The sequence below is a fragment of the Amphibalanus amphitrite genome, unplaced genomic scaffold (genome assembly GCF_019059575.1).
Source record: "Amphibalanus amphitrite isolate SeventyFive unplaced genomic scaffold, NRLGWU_Aamphi_draft 000128F_arrow, whole genome shotgun sequence".
Taxonomy (NCBI): Eukaryota; Metazoa; Arthropoda; class Thecostraca; order Balanomorpha; family Balanidae; genus Amphibalanus; species Amphibalanus amphitrite.
This window is the reverse complement of record NW_024881623.1, coordinates 608,236-633,320: the sequence shown is the minus strand read 5'-3', so window position 1 is coordinate 633,320 and position 25,085 is coordinate 608,236. Positions and strand designations below refer to the sequence as shown.

Here is a 25,085-nt window from a genome sequence, read left to right as displayed (position 1 = left end):
TTCCATCGAACTCTGACCTCCCGGTCGCACGTGGGGTCAGGGGTCGGGCTCCTTTCGTTTGCTCGCCTTTGTTCCCACCACGCTAAACGTACGCTTCCCATCACTATACATAATACAGCAGTCCTAAATTCTGAGATAATAGAGCATTTAGTTAACCGGATCGTGTATAGCGTCCCTGATTTATCAGTTCCGTGTCAATCCCTGGCTCGTTAGCCCCCAGCAATGTAAATCGAACGGGCGGGGGATTGCGATGCTCGGGTTTATCATTGGTGCTGGGTTAAAATGAGAGGTGCGCGGTGACCAGAATCGCGCTGGGTCACCGCGCACCAGCGCTAACCGGCCGCTGCTCGGTATCGTACCGCTCGGCGCGGGGCACTAACCACGAGAGGGAACCCATAACGACCATGCCATGACCCGACCCGACTCGACTCGACGTTCAGGCCCCAATGGGCCGCCGGTGCCGACGCAAATCAAAGACAACGGCGACGGCAGCCTGACGGTGGAATTCAGTCCGCGGCTGGCCGGCGAGCACCGCATCCATGTGGCGTTCGGAGGCACGCCCATCCCGGGCAGCCCGTTCGCCTGCAAGGTCTATGACGTCACCGCCATCAAGGTCAAGGAGGTCACCAAGGGCGTCGTCGGCCGGCCCGTCACGTTCATCGGTGAGTCGGTTTTTTTTTGTGACGGCTTGGGTGTGGCTGCAGGGGGCGTGATGATTGGTTAACGAGCACCGGTTTGTGTGGGATGTTGTTTTACGGGCGTGATGCAAAACAAGAAAGCGAGAACAAAGTGTAGTTTTTTTTAGATAACTGACTGTGACCAACTTTGCGTTATCTTTTTGGTAAAAGTGACGAGCGTTTTCTCTCTCTCCTTCAATTCGCGTGCTGGAAACCTTTCAAAGCCTGTCGTGGTCCTTCGCGATCGAGCCGGGACTAACGAGCTCTCGAGTCACGACTCTCCTCTCTCGGCCGCTCTCCTTTGTCTCGCTCCGGCCGTCCGGCGGACCGTGATCCGTCCTCGTGCCCCGCCTGCCACTCTCCAATTCATCTCACCAGCTTTTATTGTCGAGATTTCCAGACCGGTGTTCTGAAAGCTGTCCAAACGATGGTGACAGGGTTTGTTTCTGGAAGTGAAAAGGTCAACTTGTTACGCTTTTGTGGCTCGAGTAGGTCTCCACTTGGCGGTTAAGTGGACGTGAGAAGCAGTTTGTAATTGATGTAGATCATGCTCACTTTAATTGCGCGAAGTTCTTGCGGAAGACATGTTTTGTTTGGTAACGTTACGGTACCTTTAATTTATACTGAAATGTTGATAACGCCAGATTTAGAAGTTAGGTATCTATTGAAACCAGAGGAAAGCTTTCAATATATTTGTTAAAAGTGCTAGATTATCCGTTTCCGTTGAACACTGTGACACCCTCGCGGCGCATAGCAGCTTACATTTAGCGAAATAATCACCACGAACGCATCACTTGCTAACTTAACACACTCATTTTCCAGTGGAGACGATGAACGCCGGTCCGGGTAACCTCGAGGTGACGGTCAACAACGGTCAGGTGCCGACCTCTGCGCAGTCGCAGGGGCAGCACAAGTACGCCATCTCCTTCACACCCAAGGAGGCCAAACTCCATCAGGTCGAACTCAAGTTCAACGGTGAAAATGTGCCTGGTGAGTCATCGGTGGCAGGGAACGGGTTGTGGACGATAATTGAAGGGAAGGATTTATGAATCATCGCAGTCAGTGCTATTATGAGATTTGATTTGTAGTCAAATTTTCATCTTACAAATTTGAACTGATATCTTTGGACTTTTATTTATTGGGGGACTGGTGTGTAATCTGCATCTGTCACAGATTCTATTTGATTCGAACTTAGCTCCACAATCAATTAAATTAGGCAATATGCCTACCCCATTTAACGCGTCTCTGTCTAATCTATCCCCCGTCTGCCCCTTCCGCAGGCTCTCCATTCAGCTGCGCGGTGATGGACGCCTCCCAGGTGTCCGTCTCCGGTGCCGGAGTCGGAAAGGTGCCCGTCGGACGGCAGACCTGCTTCAACATCGACACACAGGGCACACATGTGAGTAAATATGGGAATTACTGACTGAGACAGACTCAGCGAACGATGAGTTTACAGATGCCGTCTTACCTGTCTGCCCCGGTGATAGTTCGGGAAATAAAATCAATTCATCATTATCAAAACTCAGACTGGAAGGAACAATTCAGAAATCTTAGTGATTCAAGCACTGAGAGACTCGTGGACAGCTGTCTAATCCCTCCGCCCTTTCCTGTCCAGTTGTTCACAACAGCATCTCTCTGTCCGCTGAAACAACTTGATCGTATTATCTCTATTTACAGGAGCTATCTGACCTATCAGTGACGATTCTCTCGCCCCTCCGTCGACCCGTCTGTCCCCCTGACTGTCTTTGCTCTCCTTACAGGAGCTGTCTGACCTATCAGTGACGATTCTCTCGCCCCTCCGCCGACCCGTTTCGGCCGAGGTCTGGAGTGTCGATGACAACAGGGCCATGGTCGAATACACGCCCACCGAAGTTGGTAAGTTGACGGTGTCAGTATTGCATATACATATGTGTATGCGGCACTCTTTACCATAGCTATGAGCATTTAACTTATACAAAATAAATTATAAACTTAATGTTATTGTTTTAGTTATGTTGTCAATCTTTTTTTTCTTCTTTTTTTTTGCTGGCTTATTCATCTCGAACGGGGAAGTACGTAAGCACATTTATATGCTCCAACTTATGAGCGCTCACATAAGCGGGCTGTCGCGGCCCTGCAATCACTTTCGCTATCGTAAAATTTTACTCGTCCCGATATTCCACAGGTGACCACAGCGTTGAGGTGCGACTGGGAGGCATGCTTATCCCAGGAGCTCCGTTCGTCGTCAAAGCCTATGACGTCAACAAGGTCAAGGTCACCGACGTACAAAATGGCGTCGTCGGGAAGCCGGTCTACTTCTGCAGTAAGTAAATCTGCTGGTTAGAGGCCTATATTATAAGAAGAATGTGCCGGGTTGTCATGTTGTGTGCGTTCTCTACTGTGTTCTGAGTCACCGACGTATTCCTATGTCGGAAATTTATTGATTTATTTGCTTTTTGCATTGCTCCTCATTCGTGATTACACTTGTCAGGTCAGCGGAGAGACATTCGATATGCAAGCGGCTAACCCAACAGCGCTCCAGCGCTTTACCTTATAAATTCAACCCAGCTCTATTGACATGCTCCTACACCTTGCATTCACTTCGCGATCGCGCATGACGACATACTATGCATGCTCACAATCAGATTTATTACGTTGTGAAATGTATTTCTCACTGTCAGCAACACTGCTTATTAGGGGAATCTGCAGAGCGCAATGTTTCCCACACGTAGAACAATGTTGCGATGTTGTGTCGGGTGTATTTTTGCCGACGGCGAGACTCTCTCAGACAATAGCGCCTTACAGACGTAGTTAGTGATTGGACCTCCCACGGCGGCAATGTCGTTGTGAGAACAGTGTGCAGGATGGTGCAGGATTTCTCAGCGGTATTATCACATCGGGTGATGGCAAAGGCGCCCACCTAATGGCGGAGATTCACTTATACGTCAGTTATGTGTGTACATACAAGACGTAACTCGACGGTTGTGCACAAATTACACTTAGAGATGGCACAGGGGAAATATGAGCTGTACCGATGTAAGTTTATGATAGCAATGGCTATTAGTGAATGGTTTCCCCTTATACCTATTCGATGGGTTGGCTTGGCTGTAAGTTTTGCTCTGTTTTTTTTTTTCACCTCGGACATGTATTCAAGAGATTAATTATCAAACCTTGTACCGTCTTTCCTCGGCATCGTGGCCAGTGAAATGTGGATGAAATGTTCAATTCAACTATTGATCCTGCCGAAAGGGCACCTGTCATGTCCGGCTTGTCACTGGACAACCTGGACAGTGGGCATGACAACTGAGTCACGGCTGTTGACTTGTAATAGTGGCGACAATTTGTAACCGACCACCTTGCCGTCCAAGTTCTAAGTTCCATAGCAATTCGGCACCCATCTTAAAACATAACCCCGTCGTTTATCCTCATCTCTGAACCCACCTCTCCATTCTCCTCTCGCAGTTGACGCCAGCCAGGCCGGAGCCGGGAATCTGGAGATCATCGTATCCGTGCACGGTCGAAACGTACCCAACTACGTACAGTCGGAGGGTAACGCCCGGTTCCGGGTCAACTTCAAACCGCAAGAGTCGGCCAACCACATCCTCAGCGTCCGCTTCAACGGCGAGCCGGTGCCAGGTGAGGGGGAGAGACAGTGGAAATGGGAAGGAGAGGTAGTGCCAGTTAATGTGATAGGATAATAGGATTAGTGGAAATTGGAAGGGTGGCATAGAGAATGTTGCTTCTAAAACCGTGACATCGGATACAATTTTTTGGCAGAAGAGCCCGGCCTTTTCACACATTTCATCATGTTACTCGCCTAAGAGGTTTGTTATGCAAAATAAGTTGTTATGCATTATTAAGCATCTATTGCCCTGGCATCTGAGCTCTGACCGTCCTCTCCATTCGCAGGCTCTCCGTTCACCTGCAAGATCACCGACTCGTCTCAGGTGGTAGTTTCCGGCCAGTCACTAAAGATGTCGCCGCTGTCGCGTCCAGCCGTGTTCACCGTGGACCCGCGCGGCGTCACCGTCACAGAGTGTGTCGTCACAGGTGAGGCGAGGGCTGCTGCGGAACGTGGGGCCTAGTTAGGGGCACTGCTATAGGGTATCATCGGGGCTGAGAGAAAAGTTTTCGTCGCTCGCAGAGCTCGAAGGGTGCTCCTCCTTCGCCTAGCTAAGATGATACAGGCTCTGGAGGCTGATTGGTCGCTGACCTGTGGGTCCGCGGTACTAGAGGGCTCTGATTGGTCGATCCGCGTCACCCATTATCGATGATTGGTTGATTCGCGTTGCCAGCGGCCCTGATTGGTGGTTCCACGGCGCCAGTGGCTGACTGACGTATTCCAAACCCCTGTTTGGTTGAGATATTGATGACGTATAACACCTTCCCGCGCTATGACGTCATACCTCTGCTGACAGCCGGCTTTTCGGCTGCTGGAAGAGGGCAGCAGCACGTCAGCCGAAATTCAAAGTAGCTCGAATTCGAAAGTGGCGCATGTAGGTCAAAGCGCAGCTTTAGAGTGCAGGTGGTTAGTTCTTTATGCAATGTTTTTGACGTATTTTGTATTCAATATTTTTCGTGAAAGATAGCAGTTATTTTTTTTTTCATAGCGCAATGTGCGAGCCAGCCTGAAAACAGTACCTACCTACAAATCGAAATGCCAGCACCGCCTCAATTATCAATCCTGTAATTTTTTCTATAGCCTCGGCAAATAACCCTCAGAAATATAATGTAACGGAAGAAAGTCGTTGAAAAAAGCGCGAAAATGTCACCTCTCCTCAAGTCTCAACCCTCTCCGTCGAGCGCCATCTTTGGCTGACGTTTCCTGTCAGCCGATTATGAACAAGCCCATCAGCAGCGCGGTGTGGGCGGAGCTTATTCTCGGCTGACAAAGTTCTGTCAGCCGATTCTGACCAGGGCTCATACCAGCTGACTCCAACCCGAATGCCTCTGCTGACGTCTGTAGGCGGCGGCAGGTTAAACACGGTTCACCGACCGCCGGGCTACTGACACAATAACTATGCATGTGTTCGTTCGTGGATAGCCCGCAGCTGGTAGCATGAAAATAGCATCAGAATTATTCTGGCGTCGGTGCTTTCACCAGACTGCTTCATTCGAGTGGGTCTGAGGGGTGCCGATGCGGTTTCGACAGAAACTCTGAAGTGGTAATGGCTCGGGCTATTACCTGATTATGGATATACCTAGAGAGGTGTGATTGAACATTACGTCCTGGAGTTTACGCCAAAGTCCTTACTCTTTAGTGCACCTCCAGGGCGTTGGCCTTATAGGACTGCATTAACCCTCGCCGGCACAGGGGGGGGGGGGGTTGATGCACCCCCCTAAGGTTTTTCGCGAATAACTCGCGTAAAAAGCGGCCGATCGCGACGAAACTTTCAGTACCCTCGCATTGATCAATTTTACACCTACCCTGAAAATTTCATGACCCTGACCCAAATGACCTTTGACCTGTGACCTCTTTTCCGAGACCATGTTTGGCCGAAATCGCGATTCGGCGTATGTCGGCTCGCATTAGTCGCGCGTTTGCAAGCTTTTCGTGGTTTCAAACGTTCAACCATGTGATTTGATGTTGCTCCCATACATTAGGGTGGGTGTCAAGGTCACTTGAAGGTCAGGTCAGGTCATTGACCTTTGGTGACCTCAGGTGACCTCGGTTCACTTTTTCGAGTTTTACATGTTTCTAGGCTAGTTTTTGGAGCTGAATTCGAATTTAGCAACCATTTGAACATTTACGAAGTAGTTTTGGTGCCTTCGTAACATGTTACGAAGCTGTCAGAGGCGGTTGACACGTATTACGAATACCCGTCACAACCCCTACCGGTTGACCTGACCTGACCTGACCCGACCTGGTCTAAATGCTTAAAGACATCATCTCTGATCAAAACTAACACGATATTCGTGATCAGCACCCCGGAAAACCACATAGCAGTCACACTTTACGGCTTTCTAACAGGTTCCGATTTTCCCGGTTTTCGGGTCATTGACCTGACCTGGAAGGTCACCCGATGACCTAGGACCTTAAAATTGGGTATCATCGGCTTCGTCTCGTGACGGGCAACACGCTCGTTTTTTTCCGCGAAGCTCTAGCTCGATCAGGGGCCAAACGCGAGGGGGGGGTCGTACCAACCCCCCCCCCCCCTTGTGCCGTCGAAGGACGCAAAATGGCCTGTGCCGGCGAGGGTTAAAATAACGTTGGAACTTATATAGAAGAAGTTATAATGAATGTCAACGCATAAAGTGCTGATGTCATTACATGGCGATGAACGACTCTGGTTATATTGAATATTCTATTCCATATGCAGGCACTAAAGCCCATTCGTTTTACTTTTGTTTCTATGCATGTTATGCAATATCAGTAGAAACATTTGACATATGAGACACCTGCCTCGCGACCTTTTCGGTGAGCCATCACGACCGTGACGGCCGTGACGCCCTGACGGTCGTGACGGTCGCGTGACACCAGTGACGGACGCGATGGTGGGTAGGTATGGGCGTCGATGGCGAGTGTTTCCGAGAATAGGTTTGCCGACGCCCACCTTCAGTCCGGCGGTCCACTAGACAAATGGACATTCCACTCGAATGTGACAAACTGCGGCATAGAAGGCTGAACTGACAGGGCACCGAGCTCGGCTGTATTTGCTACCAGTAGGTACCCGTAAGAGCTGCAATTACAGTAATTATTGCAATTATTGCAATTACAATAAATCTTCGTAGGGGGTTACCATCAACTGATAACTACAGTCAGTGCAGGCAATGGGACACAGAGGTATGTACCGATGGATTGTAGAATGTAGGGTCATATCAAATGGCTAATTAAAGTTTGGCGCATTGGCTGAAGTCGGGGTACCGAGAGGTGTAAAACACATTTCGTAGGTGGATATATATTTTTGCTTAGAACGGTTAGACTGGGTTAGGTCCATACACATGCGATTATCGTATATTTAAGCCAAGAGTTAATTGATGAGTGCGGTTACACATTCGACAGCATTTGTGTTACCAAAGACCTCATCCAATGGCGTTAATATCTAGCTGCTCTGGATAGTGGGTAGATATTTAATTGGACGATACGTATGACCCAATCACGTCACGAGCTTAGCCTGGCTCGGTCCTGGGATTGGTACTCGTATGCGACCGCAGGGCGTGCTTACAGCACTTAAGCGGTCCCGGACACGAGAAGTCTCCGTTGCATCTAGTCATGGGTGTGAGCACCGGCGTCCATACAAGGGACATCTATCCCTCCAGTGCCGTCCCGTTCCATCGCCGGGCAGAAGTGTCGGAGTTTGGATCGGGAGCTGGGGCCGCGGAGGAGTCGCAGGCGGAGCCACAATCACGGGCGTAGCCACAGTCGAAGACGGAGTTGCAGTCGTAGGCGGGTGGGTTGTCAACGGCCGTGCTGTTGTTAACGGAATCAGAGGCGGAAGGTCTACCGGACGCTGATTGGGACACATCCTCCAACAGGTGTCCCCGCAGCATATCAGTCCTGTAGGACAGCTATCGACGCGGCCATCGCTGCAGTCTTCAGGCGGCTTTAAGTACCGGTTGCCACTTGCCGTGCTGCGGAAGGGGCGTCCCCGCCACCAGCGTCAGACTGAGAAGACAAAGTAGAGGCACCACCGTCGCCATGGCTGCGGACCAACTGCCCTCCGGCGGGGTGGCCGTACCCAGGCCAATCCGGTGTTACGTAATGTGACCGACCTTTACGGGAGGGGGAGGCAGTGATTGACACCCGGGGTGACCTCTGTATGACGTCTCGGGACCATCCTTTGACGGGTAACAAGTCAGGCCTGTCAACTATATAGAAGGTCAGCATTGCGATAATATTTCATCAACAGGGTTTTGTGAAGAAAGATCCTATTTCAGAAAAAATTTGTCCTTTGCAAAAAGATCCGCTTAGCAAGCACTCGGGACCGTAGCCACTAGCTACCCATTTAACCTTCAAATTTGAGAAAGGAAGAAACATTGTAACGCCGCCGACGGCAAACACAGTTGTGACAAGACGTGAGCTGCGCGGATCGGTGAAACTGTGAGGCCATCATGCACCGTTAGAGATGGAGACCATCCTCGAAGACCTCATTCAATGATTGGAGTCTTATTCAATGATTGTGAATGATCAAATACCTTTCAGCCGAGAGAACCCTTAAATACGAGTTTAAATTGACATTTTTGTTTTCCAATATCATTGGCTGCACTAGTGATTGGGTGGTGTTTTCTGTTCATCTATGATCTGTCCTATAGTGCATTAAAACGTGACTTGGCCTGTAAAATGAATTTTGTCTCTTTTATGTCCTTGAACCATTTTAATTATCACAGCAAAGCAGCGACCATAAAAAATGCTTAATTTATTCCTATGGCCCATGAAGTCAAATGTAGCAGGTAACACATTCGCCAGGAAGCGATTTTTTACAAGGAAGTTGTATGCTTGAGCTACGTAAAAGGTGAACGATGGCTAACGCTCCTTGTTCTAACAAAATTTGTTTTGCCTGTGTCCTGTACCTATGCCTAAATGTAGCTGTCCTCCGTCAACCGACATGCCTAATCTCCGCTGATAGGTACTTGCTTAAGAGTTGACTCGGACCTCAACAAGCTCTGGTAGTTGTGCTGGCGTTACTTATCCCAAGCAGCTGAGCTGACATATACACATGAAAAAAGTAAACATAAAATATTGCAGTACATCCTGCATGCGCAATTCGTCACAACCGCAGCATTGTTGGAAGCTGCATTTGGTAAACACAAGTAGTTAGTAGATGCCAATGCTGTCGAAATATCTTTGCCGTTCCGAACACGATCGACTCTGCGTTGCTTCCGTGCACCATGCCACTCATGGTGCTGTCCGCAGACATATGCAGGGCGAATATTAGGTATATGTGTGCCAGGGATGCCCGACCTGACGATATTATCAAGCTACCAGAACTGTACCGATGCTAGTGCGAGGAAACTTGCCGCCGCCGCAGTCGTCGTTGATGGAGAGGCAGGGTACAACGTCGGGGATCTTGGGTAACCGTGGGTTAACTCCTTTCACTGGCGGCGTATTATACATTATCGGTCTTGCTAGTCGACACTCCGTCATACAGGAGCCGGAGCAGCAGCTCATCCCTTTTGGACAGCGTTTCCCACCATGACAGAATGCAGGAATTATGTTTGCTGGATTCTGTGGAAGGGGCGTCCCGGCCACCAGCGTCAGACTCAGTAGACACAGCAGAGACACCACCGACGCCATGGCTGCAGGCCAACTGCCCTCCGGCGGGGTGGCCGTACCCTGCAGCGGCTCTCCTGTTATGTAACGTGAGCGACATTTACTGGGGGTGTCACTCACAGCACGTGACGTCCGTGAAGGTGCAGGACCGTCCTGTGACGGGTGACAAGTCCGGTCTGTAGGTACAGGGAATACGGGACAATTTTGAACCGCCGGGTGCCGATATTGTACGCCGTACGGTGGTACTTTCGTCATTCGCTTCGTTCGAATACATTTGTCATCTTACAAAAGTTGGGCGGCTAAGCTTTTACTACCTACGCGGTAACCATGTCCCATGAAGACTCAGTGATAAGAAGACGTGGTCACTGGTCACAAACGCGTCTCACGGCGCTTACGCCATGTATGTAGATACACCATTTGGACTCTGAGGCAACCCCGCACGCGACGGAGCGTTGCAGCGCAGCGCCTCTGCCTGACAGACGTGAGAGTGCGCCGATTACCATGGGAACCTGTAATCAAAACCTGCCGGGAATCACTGTAATGTTGGTAATGTGGGTGAGTCTTTTTAGCTTATGAAAACCGCAACAATAGCGGTAAGAAAGTACCTAAAGGATAAAAAATGAAACACTTACTCCACAAAAACGACTCTTCGCTGACACTCTGCGCTTCACTTAAAGCTAATTATCAACCGTTGTTGGATGTTGCGACATATGAGTTATTGCACCGTAAGAGTCTGATGTTTTAAAGGGACCAGCGATTGCCCTCCGTTCCGCTGCCCGCCTCTGGTCAGCCGTTCCGCCATTTGATGTCCCCACTCGGAAGGACGGTGTCCGCGTGGCGCGGTCCGTCCTCTGAGCTGTGCTGCGGTCGGTATCGGACGGTTCCCACAGATCGTCGGGCCGGAGCCGGCCGGCCGGTCAGCGGCGGGAACTGGGTCTGTCAGGCACTATTGTGGGACTGAGTTAGGCGGACGGTACAATAGCAGTGGACTGTCAGTGCCGCACCTGTGTCAGCTGGATCCGTCGACCGGTGTTCCCTCGAACCTGGTCGATGGATGAAATCGGAGCGAAAATTGGCGAAAACGTCTCAAGGAATCAATAACGTGAAATCCGATCGTTTCGTCCGGACCGAAGTAGAGTAATAGAAACTTTATGTTTGTAGTTCCTTTAGGTAATTGACGAATGACGAATACTTAATACTGATTATAATCACTTATATAATCACTGATACTGGTCTGTCATATAAAAGTGCTTTGCTAAAATGCTATTGAGAAGACTGTTATAGCTCAAAATCGAAAAACGGAGAAAATTTAACCAGAACACTGAAACTAGATCAGCCCCTTTCAATTGTCCTTCATTCTACAAAATTATTCAGCATCCTTCCCACTTGCATCCGTCCCTTCCACGGTGGTGTGAAAGTGCTCCGATGACTAGCAGTCGGCTCTGGTCAGCCCGAATAACTCGGACTGCGCCGGCCACTGAGCTCTGTAGAAAGTGAGGTGGCCGCCGCTACCGCAGGCAGTGGGCAGCGGAGAGGAGGCAGATGGCCAGCCAGCGCCGCGCGAGGGTGTAGTGCGGGCGGTGCTGTGAGGTGTGGTGTGTGCGCTGGTAGTACAGTGGTGAGAGAGGGGATACGAGGGAGACTGGTGAGTTGGTTTGGCTCATTGCGAGCCCCGCGTGTGGTGGTGATAGTGGCCGTTGGGCGTTGGTGGATTTGATGGTAGATATGACCCGAAAAGTGTGTTACTGTGGACGGTTCTGGCTTCTGAATGAAAACTGCACGGTAGGGTGTCTAAAAGGCTTATGTGGAATCCGTGTCGGTTGTTTGGAAGTAGTAGCGGCAGAACACCTTCAATTAAGGGGATGAGGGGGGGGGGGGCACTGCCGACTTTTGGTCCCATTCTTTCCATGCAAAAGTCTTCCATTTATTTGGATGACTTTGCATCGAGTAACTATCTGTTCCTTGGCTATTGCATAGATTGACTATAACTAATAGAGAGGCCGTTGGTGATTGCTATTGGCCAATCGTATCCTCTCACTTTTCTCACTTGAAAGAGCATTCTAGCCTGACAGCCCACATTGACTGGGAATACCGTCAAAGGCTGCAGAAACCGCCAGTCACGCTTCAAAAAATCGGCTTTGCAAGACATTGTCCGCGGAACGGAACATATATCTTGTCCCGATGTTAGGTATCATCGTTGAATGGCTGCTGTAGACAAAGCGGAGATTGCTTTGCCACTAACGGAATCATCAAATCCGTAATAGAAAATAAAGATTAGCACGAAAGCTGCCAGATACCTATCTCACTCGCGTAACCAATTTTAGTATCTGGAAACATGAAGCTCGGTGACTTTAATAAAGCACAAAACACTAACCTACGCTCAACGCGAGATGGAGACTGCAGTTTCACACACAAAAGTAGCACCAAGTTTTGATTGCGTGAGCTCGACGATTGACGAAAGCACACCGGAAAAAAACACTTGACCGAGGCATATACAAACTAAAAGGAATAACTTCGCCCTTAGATTCTTGTTCGATATTCTATGATGTGTATAATTTCCCCATTCATCGCATATTATCCATAATGTCCTAAAGCTTTTTCAGTGAGATGGTTGAGAGTTGACGATTCTCGATCTTGCACTAACTATACAAATCGCTTAAAGCACAACTGCGTCTATTTTTTTTTTTTTTTTTTTGTTGCTCGACAATCAGTTTTCATGCATGGGTACCCGATAAGCAATGCATGAGCAGTACATAATGAGGCTCGGAACAGGTTAATTGGACGTAAACTCCGTCATCTAGATATCACGGTTCAGTGAGCTTTTCATTCTTTCGTGTGATAGCGGCTTCCTTCATTAGCCATGCTTTCTTGCCTCGATATGAGATTCGATACACGTCATTGCACGTCTAAAAAATTTACTAAATGTGTTGCAAGAGTGAATGCTTTTGCCACATGGAAGACTGAGTGCTCTAGTTGCTCGTATTCCTGTTGCCAATTACAGGAGGTCATCCTAAGCTCTCCGTCATGCGACTTTGTTTTGCGCTGTAGTGCTGAACTCGTGTTTGCTGTGGCTGCCCAGTAATCTGTCATGTTTTACTGATTACCTAGCTTCATTTCTCTCTCGCCTCACGATCAGTCATTGGCTCACTTTGCCTCAATGACATCATCCCTACTTCTCTGGCCCCGGGCTTTGCACCACCTCCACTGCCCTTTCTACCCTGCTATCTCCGCTACTTCCACTAACGTCGTCCCTTTATTCTGCCCTCAGTGACGTCACTGCCGTATTATGTTCTGTCTCCACCGACGTCACGGCTGTATCTGTTCTATCCCCACTAACGTCACCGCCGTATTCTGTCCCCACCCCACTGACGTCACCGCCGCATTCGGCTCTACCCTCAGTGACGTCACCGCCGTATTCTGTTCTCTCCACTGACCACCGCCGTATTCTGTTCTCCCCAGTGACGTCACCGCCGTATTCTGTTCTCTCCCCTCAGTGACGTCACCGTCGGGTCAGTCGGTGCCGGTGCGCGTGCAGCAGGGCGCCAGCGGCCGGTACAGCGCCGAGTTCCAGCCGACGGAGGTGGGGCCGCACACGGTCAGCGTGGTGATGGACGGAGAGCCGGTGGGTGGCTCACCGTTCACCTGTAACATCTACGACGTCGGGAGAGTGGTGGTCACCGGTCTGGAAAACACCAAGGTGAGAGGGAGGGGGAGGGAGATGGGAGAGAGAGAAAAAGAAAGAGAGAGAGAGAGAGAGAGAGAGAGAGAGAGAGAGAGAGAGAGAGGGGGGGAGACCTTGTGAGACGATGGAAGAAAACGAGGATAGCACAGATGTGTGAAATGTCCCGGGAGGATATTGCACAACCTCGGGTATCATTAAAGCATTTTGGCTGTTGTAGTGGAGGAAGATTGCTTGCATTTGTAATATCGGTGACCTGTCACGGATATCTACACAATGTGCTCATTGGTGTTGTCTTATTGATAACTACAGGGTGGCCTTCACACCCGAGTAGAGGTTGCACACCGTGCATGATGTTGAAACGGATAACGATCCCCTAGATCGAATCCCGCCGATGCCTTCGATGGCCTCTAATGACCATTTCCTACCCTTCCCTCCCGTCAGGTGGGGCATCCTGTCACCTTTACCGTGGACGCCTCCCATACATAGGCGGCAGAACGGGGAGGGCACCGGGGCACCGTGCCCCCCTTTGATTTTAGCATTTTAACATTAGCCCTATGGGCGTTGCATGGAAAGAATGGGACCAAAAGTCGGCAGTGCCCCTCCCCCCTTAATTGAAGGTGTTCCGCCGCTACTGCTCCCATACCAGCAAGCGAACCGATGACACTGCTAACCTACCTGTCGTTTTGCAGGTGGGACGTCCCGTCACATTTACCGTGGACGCATCCCATGCCGGAGAGGGCACCCTCGAGCTGGTGGTGACCACTGGCAAAGCTACAGTGAGAGCCGAGGTAAGCAACAATGGACTGCAATGATCATCTTGTGAAGAATAGGTGAATCGGCAGCTGTTTTTATCATAAAACAAAGTATCGTGTTTCTATATGCGTGTATTTGTGAAGTTCCAGAAAGTCTTATTGCCGGTCGAATAAAGCAATTGTAATAGTTAAACATACTTGTGATGCTGCATTTAAAGGTACACAACCTAATGCAAGGCGAGGTATCGACCGATTGAACGGTAGACGCCCTGCGATCGCATCACTAACCGTTGGATGGCTGTTACAGGTGGCCGCCCGCAGCCGAGGCCTGTATGACGTCACATTCGTGGCCCAGGAGGCCATCCCGCACTTTGTCAACGTCACCTTCAACGAGGAGGATGTGCCGGGTAAGATGAATGCAAACACCGAACACTCCTTATTGCAATCTGAAGCCTAACTCGATCATTCCTTCCTGAATATCTTTGGTATCAAATTTTTCTGCAAAAAGTTTGGAAGGGCGAAAGCGTCTCAGTAATTTCGAAGCGATTTATGGCTTCATCAGCTCCTGATGTCATATTGCGGAAGTAAATGCGACGATGAGGTAAATATGGTCATTTTCATGCAGGGATTCATTAGTGTGGGCTTTCCAGTTTAGCTTATTATTCACGTTCTAGCTATGCCTACGCATCGTACGATTGCAACAGCAATTGATAGTGAGATTATATTGAGCTGACTATGAGGCAACTATAGTTCGTTTTTCTTAAGTTTGCCCCTCACTGTAAACGTCTTTTTGAACACAGCACGAGAATTGCTAGCTGAATTACTGAGAAAACTGGTTGGCGCACATTGATTTCACCAGATTTCACAGACGATCACTTTTATCAAATTTGTTTACTATTTCACAGACTCATAGCTCGTATTTACCCATACCTATAGCTCCACAGTGATAGACAACTTCTCAGGAATTATGTCTGAACTAATCAATAAATTGCACGGCGTTTAACATTAACGTTACATCGTCGGTGTTCAAAACTTATTTTGAAAATATTATTCATATCTCCAATACAATGTGCGCCAACCAGTTTTCTCAGTAATTCAGCTAGCAATTCTCGTGCTGTGTTGAAAAAGACGTTTACAGTGAGGGGCAAACTTAAGAAAAACGAACTATACCAGATTTTCTTCACCTCGCTAAAACCTTGACATCAATATCTCATCTTGATAATAGCGATGCACCGCCATCACATTACCACATCACAATCATTACCACCTCCCCTACTGATATCTACCATCACCCCCCCCCCCCCCCTCCCACAGGGAGTCCGTTCAAGTGCGACGTCCGTGAGCTGGACGCCCGCGAGATGCGCCATATTCAGCGGAAGGAGAGTAAGATGGTGACGGCCCGAGGGGACGGCCTCAAACAGGTGGTCAGCGGCAGCTGGGCCACCTTCGACGTCGACGCCAAGGGCATGGAGGGCGAGGTCGAGGTCAAAATCATCGGTAAGTTCTGGGGTGATATGCTGCGTGTTATGGCACCTTTTCATCCGTGCAGTGGTATGGACCGTTATAAAACATTTATCTTCTGCTTGCTGTTTGTGGTTAAATGGTTCATGCTGTGATTTTGGGGAGCATTGCTTCAGTGTTTTTTTTCTTCATCTAACCTCCCCTTTCTCTCCCAGGTCCACACGGCAGCGAGGTGCCGTCTCGTCTGACCCGTCTCAAGTCGGGTCTGTACCGTGCCGAGTACCGGGCCGCCGAGGTGGGTGGCTACACCGTGTCCGTCTACCACGGCGGTCAGACCATCAGCAAGCAGCCGTTCGTGGTGGAGGTGGCCGACCCGAACCGGGTGCGGCTGAGGCCCGGCGAGCAGCCCGCCGTCGGCAGGGAGGCCGTCCTCAAAGGTACGGGGATTTGATAGCTCAGCTCCGTGAAAATTTTGTTGTAGTCCTTCCAACCGATTATGCGTTTTAGTTCACCGAATATTACGTGGGCTAATTATATTGGCAGCGAAAGGTGACACACTTTCTAAGATCGCCTAAGTCTCATGTAACCGTCGCTTTGCAAACTACTGTCAAAATAAAGTTTCTACCCAGCTGGCGACTTCAGTCTTCATCATACGTCCACTCTGGACCCAGACTGCAATGTACGTTTCTATAGGCCTTCATCGTTTCCTGTCCACCGCCAATCTAACGTATTCTGCCGCCGTTTCAGTGGACGCGTCCCAGGCGGGTCGCGGCACCCTGTCGGTATCGGTGCGTGCCGCAGGTCAGGAGGTCAAACACTCGATCCGTGACATCGGCTCGGGTCAGTACGAGGTCATCTTCACGCCAAAGGTGGCCATTCCACACAAGGTCGATGTCAAGTACAACAGCGTGCCCGTCACCGGTAAGTAAAGCGACTGAACATCTTTTAACGTCTAATCAACAAATGTCAAAGCTAGAAACGGCTTATTGTGTAATGTGTTATTATAAAGCCAAATGATGATCAATCGTACAAGTTCGTAAATTCGATATGAATCACCATTGACCTCTGCATTGATTGAGGAAATTGAACCGTTAGTGATCACTGATCTGATGCCCAGGGGAAGTGCACATTTCGGTGTAGATCCGCTTATATCACGTAAAAGAGGCGAATTCAAGTTACTGAAAGGGGAAATAGCCTGTTCCGATAACACACAATGTGGCCACGACGTTCCTGCTATTCGTTTGACGCGTCTCACCGCCGCTCCTTGCTGTTGTCTGGTTGTGACCAGTGTTAGGTATGGAGACAGACAGTGCGGATTGTTCTTGTGGGCTGTGGTAGCGCTGATGGCTACGGCCGCAGCGAGCTGTGTTTGAAGCAGTGGCGGTGACTGCATATGTGGCTAGACCGAAACCGCCAGTGATGGGCTTGTGTCTATGACCATCGCGACTGAGTGTGCTATCGGTGTTGCCTGATAGGATAGCATAGAATTTACCGCTGCTCCCACCATGTCTCTATTCTGCGGCGACTTTCACTTCTCCCTGCCGTGGCTCTCAGGCTGTCCGGTCGAGATGGACGTCCGGAACCCGGCGCAAGGCAAATCCATCACGGCCTCGGGCCTGGGTCTGCACCAGTCGCGCGCCAACAAGCCCACCTCGTTTGTACTGGAGACGCTCGGCCACGCCGGCAAGGAGTTTGATGTGGTGGTCACCTCGCCCACCGGATCGGCGGTGCCCGTCAAGTGCTACCAGCAGAAGGACGGAAACATGTTGGTCGAGTTCGTCCCCGGAGTGGCTGGTAAGTTTCCATGGAAATTTGGAATGTTGGAGAGTTATGTCTGTGCCAATTTACAAACGATTTATTCATATGCGTTGCAATTTACAATTTACTATACTTACAATATTTGCTGTCGTTTGTCCCTGCGTGCAAATCGTGTGTCCTACATTTCTGAAGCAATTCAATGGGATTGTGATCCTATGGAATCAGTTCCTATTGACTACATTTTCCCTGATGTTACGCGATCGTCACAGCTTGTCCTCGTGATTTCTGACCACTGACCACATTTTCTGCTCAGGTCCGTACACAGTGGAGGTACTGCACGACATGAAGGCCATCCGTGGCTCTCCCTTCACCTGCCAGACCTACGACGCCTCCAAGGTAGTCATTGACGAGCTCAAGATCAAACAGTTCAGCATCAACGAGAAAATCGCCGTCAATCGTGAGTAATCGCTGAACATGCAGCCGTTCGGGATGGGGAATACACGGACTTTTCACTCAGCGTGCAACAAGAGTCTTGCATCATCATCTATTTATTAATCGGCCGCCCTCGGACTAAAAAGTATGCTTTGTATATAGTGTGAGTCAAATATAATCACGCGAAAAGGCATGGATGTGACGCTGATTATTTGTGTCAACAAGTGACTCATGAGCGTTGTTCAGTGGTTATGTTCAAACATTCGTTTCAATTCACTGATCTTCTTTCTAAGCTGCCGAAAAGTCATGACTGAAGGGGATGCGATCGTACTCCGTGTGTTATCAGAGTGACCTGTTAGCTTCTCTCTCACTCGTAGCCCTCTAATCCCTAGGGATGTCAATCGGATACCGACTTTTGGTATACCGTTGCCAAACCGATACCAACTTGGTATTTGGTATTTAAATCCTAATGTGATTGATATTCTGTTGGTATCATGAACACCCACTAATGTATAAGAGGCCAAGAAATCGGCAAAAAGTTGGTATTTCCCTCATGTTCCCAAGTTGGTTTGGTTTCGGTATTTCTCCACGGTTTTGGTTGGCATTTGGTTTGGTATCGGTGTTCCGATTTTCCGTAACTGACATCTTTACTAAGCCCCTCTTTCCTCTCTCTTATCCTCCTTGTTGCCCTCATCTCTCCCTCCGCAGTGAGTCGCCAGAACGCCGGTCTGGCCGAGCTGTACGACCTCTCACACTACTTCCTTATAACGCTCTATCCCTCCCTTCCCCTCACCCCTTCAGTGAGTCGTCTGAACGACCGTTCACACTACTCCCTGTCTTAAAACCCTCATCTCTCTCCTCCAGTGAGTCGCCAGAACGCCGGTCTTGCCGAGCTCGACGTGACGGTGACGTCGCCTCTGGGGAAGAACCTGCCGATCGACGTGACGGCCACCAACGAGGACGGCGAGGTGATCGAATTCCTGCCGACCGTGCCGGGACGCTACAAACTGGCCATCACATACGGCGGCGAGGAGGTGCCAGGTAGGGACGGTGGAGGGGTCGCATGGGTAGTGAGGGTCACAGGGAGGTGCTGAGAGGTATGGTTATGTGGCTAGACATTGTACTTTTGATGATGCAAAGAACCTTGTGTGAAATCGGTAATATTGTTTTGAAGATTCAATCATGTGCAACAATGCGTGTTTCCAAAGGCGAACTCATCCTAAAAAAGCCTAATTTTGTCGTTGGTTTAACTTCAAGTCGTCCTGACAGCAAAATATCCACATCGAAGTCAAATGTTTACTGCTTATTTATGTCATCTCTATAAACTAACCTATGTTTCAATCGGCACGATTAGCTCACCATACCTTATACCCCCACAGGCTCTCCACTGACGTTTGTCGTCGAGGAGGAGGGCATGGCACGTGCCACTGGAGACGGTCTGACGGCTGGACAGCTCGGTCAGCCGGTCACATTCAAACTGGATGCAGTCGGACTTATGGGAGAACCGCAGGTAACTATACCAGGATACCTACTGTTTTGGGTCGGAGAGGACCAAATCTGCCGGGGAGTGGAACATAGCACAATGGAAGTTGTTCGGGAAATTGGTGTTATTGTTTGGTATTTGTATCCTTGGTGGTTATTTTTCATTCGCCCTTGAAGGGGACTGTGGCTATTTATTCGCTAACTGAGGTAAACTGCGATCTAAATTTTCATGCGATGACAAATGTCTCGGAATGATGAATAAGTGATGTGCATGAATTGACCTTTACTTCGCTCACCCTCCTCCGATCCATGACTGACCCTGCCCCCCCCCCCCCCCCCTCAGGTCCAGGTGGACGGCCCGGACAGCGTGGCCAAGACTAGTGTCGAGGAGGAGTCGCCCGGTCGATACCTGGTCACCTACACGCCGCGAGAAGTCGGCCTGTTTGACGTGCGCGTCCTCTGGAACGGCAGGGAGGTGCCTGGATCGCCATTCCACCCCAAGATCGTCGACCCCAGAAAGGTGAGGGGGGAGGAGAATGTCGTGACGGAAAATATGTCTTTGTGAGAATGTCGACCAGAGTGAGTCTTTTTAACATCGATTTTTAATCAGTTGGTTTGTAGATAACTATACGTGACTTCTAATTTTAAGCTGACCCATATTTGTCCCCCAGGTGCGGGTGATCGGTGGATGGGAGAGCCAGCAGGACCGCGAGGGACGACTGGAGCTCTCCGTTGCCGAGGAGAAGAAACTCGTGTTCGATGTGGCAGAGGCAGGACCCGGTACGTTCAAAATGGTGCTAATAGCCGTTTTCACGACGGGCTATCCGGCGAATGCACCTAATTTGACCAAATCTGCACCTAATCTCTTTTACAGCAAATATCTTCATTTTATGAATTTATTTGTGTGTTTTAATCGATGATGCTCTCTGATAATATGACATAGGAGGCATATAAGCAATTAGTGCAACCCTAGCTGATAGCTTCTAAGAGATACACTGAACCTAATTTGACCAAATCTGCACCTAATCTGCACCAAATGTGCACCAAATGTGTACCAGATGGCCGTCGTGAAAACGGCTATTATGGTATTTCATCAGCATCGGTCGCTTTAAAGGAAATAGTTCACTTTTTAACATGGGTTTTGAACTGGAATAGCAGTTCCGTAGCTTGGGCTGAGACGAGCATAAATCAGGAGCTTTTACAGCCCAACGATCACCCTAAGCAAAGATATTCTATTTCTCGTCCCGAAAAAGGTGTCTTGCGGTGAGGATGTGTGCCTTGCATATATTTCCATCCAGTATGAAAAGAGCATGGGTCCCGAAAATTCTTCAGAAACTAGAGAAATTATATACGAGAACTCTAGAGAAATTCTCGTACTGATCAATTAGGACATTCAGGGGAACATTATCAGATCGAGCAGATCGCCCAAATGCCGGTGGCTGCGATAATTTCTCTGTTTCTGAAGAATTTTCGGGACCCATGCTCTTTTCATACTGGATCGCGTGTGCCTTACAGAAACTGAAAAGTTCTTCCTATATCAAAATATAGAAAAAAAAAATCTTTTGTTATAAAAAGGTTTTATTTTCTTTGCTGATTATTTTGAACATAAAAATCATAAATCGTTGCAAAAGAAATAATTTCGTGAAAGTGAACTATTTCCTTTAACAGACCGTAATACTGGCCTTAATTATGTTATTTCGCTAATTCGTTAAAAGGCTTATGTCCACGTTGAAAGTTACGTTCAGGCAGTGGAATTACACACGTGACCAAAGGGTTGGTCATTGAAAAATGCTTGTTTGCGCGACTTTTTTTTATGAAATGAGTCATTTTCAATACAATCACAGCTCACAGCTCACAGCTCACCGTCCAGTGTGATTTCTCGCGTGTTGCCCACGGTCTAACCTCCCCCTCCCCCACCCTCAGGGAAGCTGCGTGGCGAGGTGCGCAGCGGCAGTAACGCCACTATCCCGTGCCGCGTGGACCACCCGTCGGCGTCCCGCTCCAGGGTGTCGTTTGTACCACAGGAGGCCGGAGAGCACCTGCTGTACCTCTACTGGAACGACCTGCCGCTGCCCGGTTCACCCTTCCTCGGTACGGAGAGTAATATGATGTTCATTTAGGAAAGAAGGAAGTGTGGCGCCTGTGATCAAATTGCCACTTCATGGAGTTTGAAATGATGTAGCGTTTTCATAAGTCGTATTCAATAGGATTCGTTCGCTAATCGCTGGCGTATGGGGCGGTTGCATCTCTCTGTATCCTGCTTAAAAAAGCATTTCCAGCGATTGTATCTTTCTGTACCGTGTTAATTGACTGTGCTCCTGTATTTGCAGCGATTGCACTTATTGTGGCGTGATCACTGACTCCGTTTTCTTTCTTTTTTTTACATTTTTTTTATCGTGTTTATATATTCCGTCTCTGTTTCCGTTTTTAGCGTTCGGGGACACGATGAGCTCGTCGTCTGACAGTTCGCGGGTGGTTCTGCGCGGCCACGGCCTGGCCAGCGCCCGCTGTGGCGAGGAGGCCGAGTTCACCATCGACGGGTCGCAGGCCGGACCAGGTCAGGGCACAGTTAGTGACAGCAGCAGGGCTCTTTACGGTCACTATAAGTCAGATCACAATTGGACATTATTAGAGGACGAGTTCATTATGACTATTAGAAACTCTAGCTGATGAGTTTCTTGAATGAATGTTGAGCAAATATATTTTCATGATATACTGTCATACCTATCAATGGTTTTTCATTGTTTACCAGACATTGTTAATGTAACTAATCATGTCGATAGCTTGGTGTCTTGATTCTCCATCATCACATTTGCTTGTCAATCTTCCTTGAGTGCTGATTGTTGGCAAACGGAACCCATCACATTCTATTCTGACCGCCCTCCTGTACCCAGGCTCTCCCGAGGTGACAATGAGCGGTGTGAAAGCCGACATTAACGTTCACCTGCACCCGAGCGGTAACAACGTGTATCGAGCCGCATACACCCCGTCCGTGGCCGGAGCCTACCTGCTGAACGTCGCCTGGTCCGGCAGGTAAGGCGGACATTAGGGTGACGGGAAGGGCAGAAGGGCGTGCGGCAGATAGAAGGCGGGTTGGTCAGTGTGAGGGTCGACTAGGCATACCCTGGACTAGGCGTCGGTCGGTGGGATGGTTGTCTTTGGGCGAATAGGGTCGACTGAGGTGATAGGTTAATTTTCCTTACATATAAGAGTCGTCTGATGTGCGAACGTTAACCTTGTTGGGCGCTTAGCCTCGCTTGTTTAATCATCAGCCGTTCTCTACGTGGCCGCTAAGCTCCCATTATATCTAGTCAACGTCTTCCTCCCCGGTCTTACAGGCAGATCAAGGGCTGTCCTCTGAAGGTGACGGTGGCGGCCGTGGCAGACGCCAGCCGAGTCGTCTGCAAGGGAGACGGTCTGCGGGGCGGCGTGGTCGGTCACGAGATCAAATCCTTCATCGACACGCGCCGCGCCGGTCCCGGCGAGCTGTCCGCTCACTGCGTCGGTCCGCATAAGACGGCCTTCTCGGAGCTGTACGACCACCAGGACGGCACGTTCAGCCTCAACGTGAAGCCACAGGAGCCGGGACGTCACCAACTCATCATCAAATACGGCGGTAACAGAGCGCGGCCGAGGCGCGGAATAGGCTGGGAAGTGGGGTGTGGTCCTATTTTTAAAAGTACAATTAATGATGCCCGCTCGCTGCTGTCGGTAGATATGTCGGTTACCAATATGGTTAAATAGCCCAAATACCGTTTAAGAAACTTTTCTGTAATGTAGGATGATGACTCCCTTTCATCCTTGACATAAATGAACTACCTTGCACTTCTGACATAAAACAATAGCCAAGGCACTGTCTCTTAGTCGAACACGCATATATGTAAAACCAGAACTTGTATTGTTTCTTCAATGCCACATTTTAACCAAGCCAGAGGTCGCCTTACATCCCCTTTCACCCATCTAACCCCCTCTCCCCATCAGGAGAGCACGTGCCGGGCAGTCCGTTCTCGCTGCGGATCGCCGGCCCGCCGGACGCCAGTAAAGTGCGAGTGTACGGACCCGGTGTCGAGCCGGGTGTCCTGTCTCTGTACCAGTCGCGGTTCATGTGTGACACGCGGGGAGCCGGCGCCGGCCAGCTGACCGTCCGCATCCGGGGACCGAAAGGTGAGAGGGCGAGGGAAGAGAGGAGAGGGGCGGGATAAGACGGATGGAGAGCTGGTGAAAAAAGAAAAGGGAGGTTGGAGGAGTGAAGGGTTAGCGGAACTGAACAGAAAGAACAGTGAACCAAGTACTAACTACTGATGCAGAATGAGTGAAAGGGCGGAGTAGAAATAGATCTCGATCGAAATCGTTTGCGTCATTACAAGTTAGAGCGCGACATCCTCGCTGCGTACCCTTCATTTTAGCTTTATCAAGTCGCTTTAGATTTTTCATTTACGTAATCACCCACCGGCTATCAGTTTCATTGCACTAACTCCTTGTCCCCCGCCAGCGGCGTTCCGTGTGGAGATGCAGCGTGAGTCGCAAAAGGACCGCATCATCCTCTGCAAGTACGACCCCACCGAGCCGGGCGACTACAGGATAGAGGTCAAGTGGTCGGGTGACAACGTGCCCGGCAGCCCCTTCAACGTGGCCATCTTCGACACACAGGAGGAGCTCAACCGATACGTGCACGTGAGTGGCCGGGAGGGACGAGAGGGTGGTTACTGGTTGTCTTACTTCAGTGGATGATAGAGATAGATGTGGACCCTACTTCAATTGTAGCATTATTGAATGGAGACATCCAAGTTCCATGGTTTCGCTCTCATTCTCGATCAAACTAGACATAGGTATGGAGCCAACGCATGTCGCTGACTAAACGCTGTCCCTTTTCCCTCACAGTCTGGGTACTCGCCTGGTTCCAACAAGCTCGGCATGGGCTCCGAGTTCTACGGCTCCATCTACGGCGGCTACGGCGGCCAGATGTCGTGGAGAGGCTCCCAGGTCCAGCTCTAACTGCCAGCACCATCTGCCGAACAAATACGGTACTTCAACATCCGCCGCCGGCCAGAAGGTGGCTCGGTGGTCTGTGTCTAGCGCGAGCGGTAATGCCGATAGCTAGCCCATGTCCCGTTTATCGAAGCGAATACCGAGGATATATATTTTGTCGTTCGTGATGCGGGAGGTGGCGAGCGTGTGTTGTGGATTTGACTCAGTATATTCCATCCAGCCCATCGTCTCCTCTCTTCACTGTTATATTTACCGGCGAGGCCGCAAGATTGAGCGCCACATTATTGTGCATGCCAGCGAGTGTGTTGTGTGCGTAACTTAATATGCAGCTGTATGGGATTGAACATATGGGAAAGGATGGGAGGTCAGCGGACATGAAGAGTATGCGAACATAGAGAGGGGATGGCAGGGTCGGGCCCGGAGTGGGGGACTGAGGGCGACCCTCGTAAAGTGTGAGCCAATTCTGACTAATGTTTGTTGCAATGTTTCGTGATGCGGCCGTGCGTGGTCCGGTCCGGTGGTTGTCGGTCCCCCTCGCTCGCCGGGGTGGGGCGCCGGTGTTGACGTGTGCTAATTAAGGAGAGCAGAGTTGTTCAGCCGGTGACAACTAACTGAAGCTTTGCGCTAATACGATCGTGTAACAAATACAGAACAACTGCTTA

At 49.7% G+C, this 25,085-nt stretch overlaps 1 protein-coding gene across 2 annotated transcripts in view; it reads left to right on the top strand.

The window, feature by feature from the left end:
* Nucleotides 1–25,085, top strand: part of LOC122381819 (filamin-C-like) — a 58,401-nt gene extending 33,316 nt beyond the window's left edge. For both annotated transcript variants that reach the window (XM_043366501.1, XM_043366502.1), the window contains 26 exons: nt 441–662; nt 1,500–1,667; nt 1,958–2,076; nt 2,438–2,552; nt 2,842–2,979; nt 4,119–4,292; nt 4,566–4,706; nt 13,362–13,564; nt 14,239–14,337; nt 14,609–14,708; nt 15,616–15,798; nt 15,978–16,199; nt 16,510–16,683; nt 17,317–17,556; nt 17,834–17,977; nt 18,817–18,993; nt 19,332–19,462; nt 19,778–19,954; nt 20,106–20,214; nt 21,358–21,525; nt 21,866–21,991; nt 22,329–22,467; nt 22,773–23,050; nt 23,416–23,598; nt 23,927–24,108; nt 24,316–25,085. In XM_043366501.1, the coding sequence (XP_043222436.1) occupies nt 441–662; nt 1,500–1,667; nt 1,958–2,076; nt 2,438–2,552; nt 2,842–2,979; nt 4,119–4,292; nt 4,566–4,706; nt 13,362–13,564; nt 14,239–14,337; nt 14,609–14,708; nt 15,616–15,798; nt 15,978–16,199; nt 16,510–16,683; nt 17,317–17,556; nt 17,834–17,977; nt 18,817–18,993; nt 19,332–19,462; nt 19,778–19,954; nt 20,106–20,214; nt 21,358–21,525; nt 21,866–21,991; nt 22,329–22,467; nt 22,773–23,050; nt 23,416–23,598; nt 23,927–24,108; nt 24,316–24,429 (4,226 nt within the window). In that variant the 3' untranslated portion in view covers nt 24,430–25,085. The remainder of the gene's footprint in view (nt 1–440; nt 663–1,499; nt 1,668–1,957; nt 2,077–2,437; nt 2,553–2,841; nt 2,980–4,118; nt 4,293–4,565; nt 4,707–13,361; nt 13,565–14,238; nt 14,338–14,608; nt 14,709–15,615; nt 15,799–15,977; nt 16,200–16,509; nt 16,684–17,316; nt 17,557–17,833; nt 17,978–18,816; nt 18,994–19,331; nt 19,463–19,777; nt 19,955–20,105; nt 20,215–21,357; nt 21,526–21,865; nt 21,992–22,328; nt 22,468–22,772; nt 23,051–23,415; nt 23,599–23,926; nt 24,109–24,315) is intronic.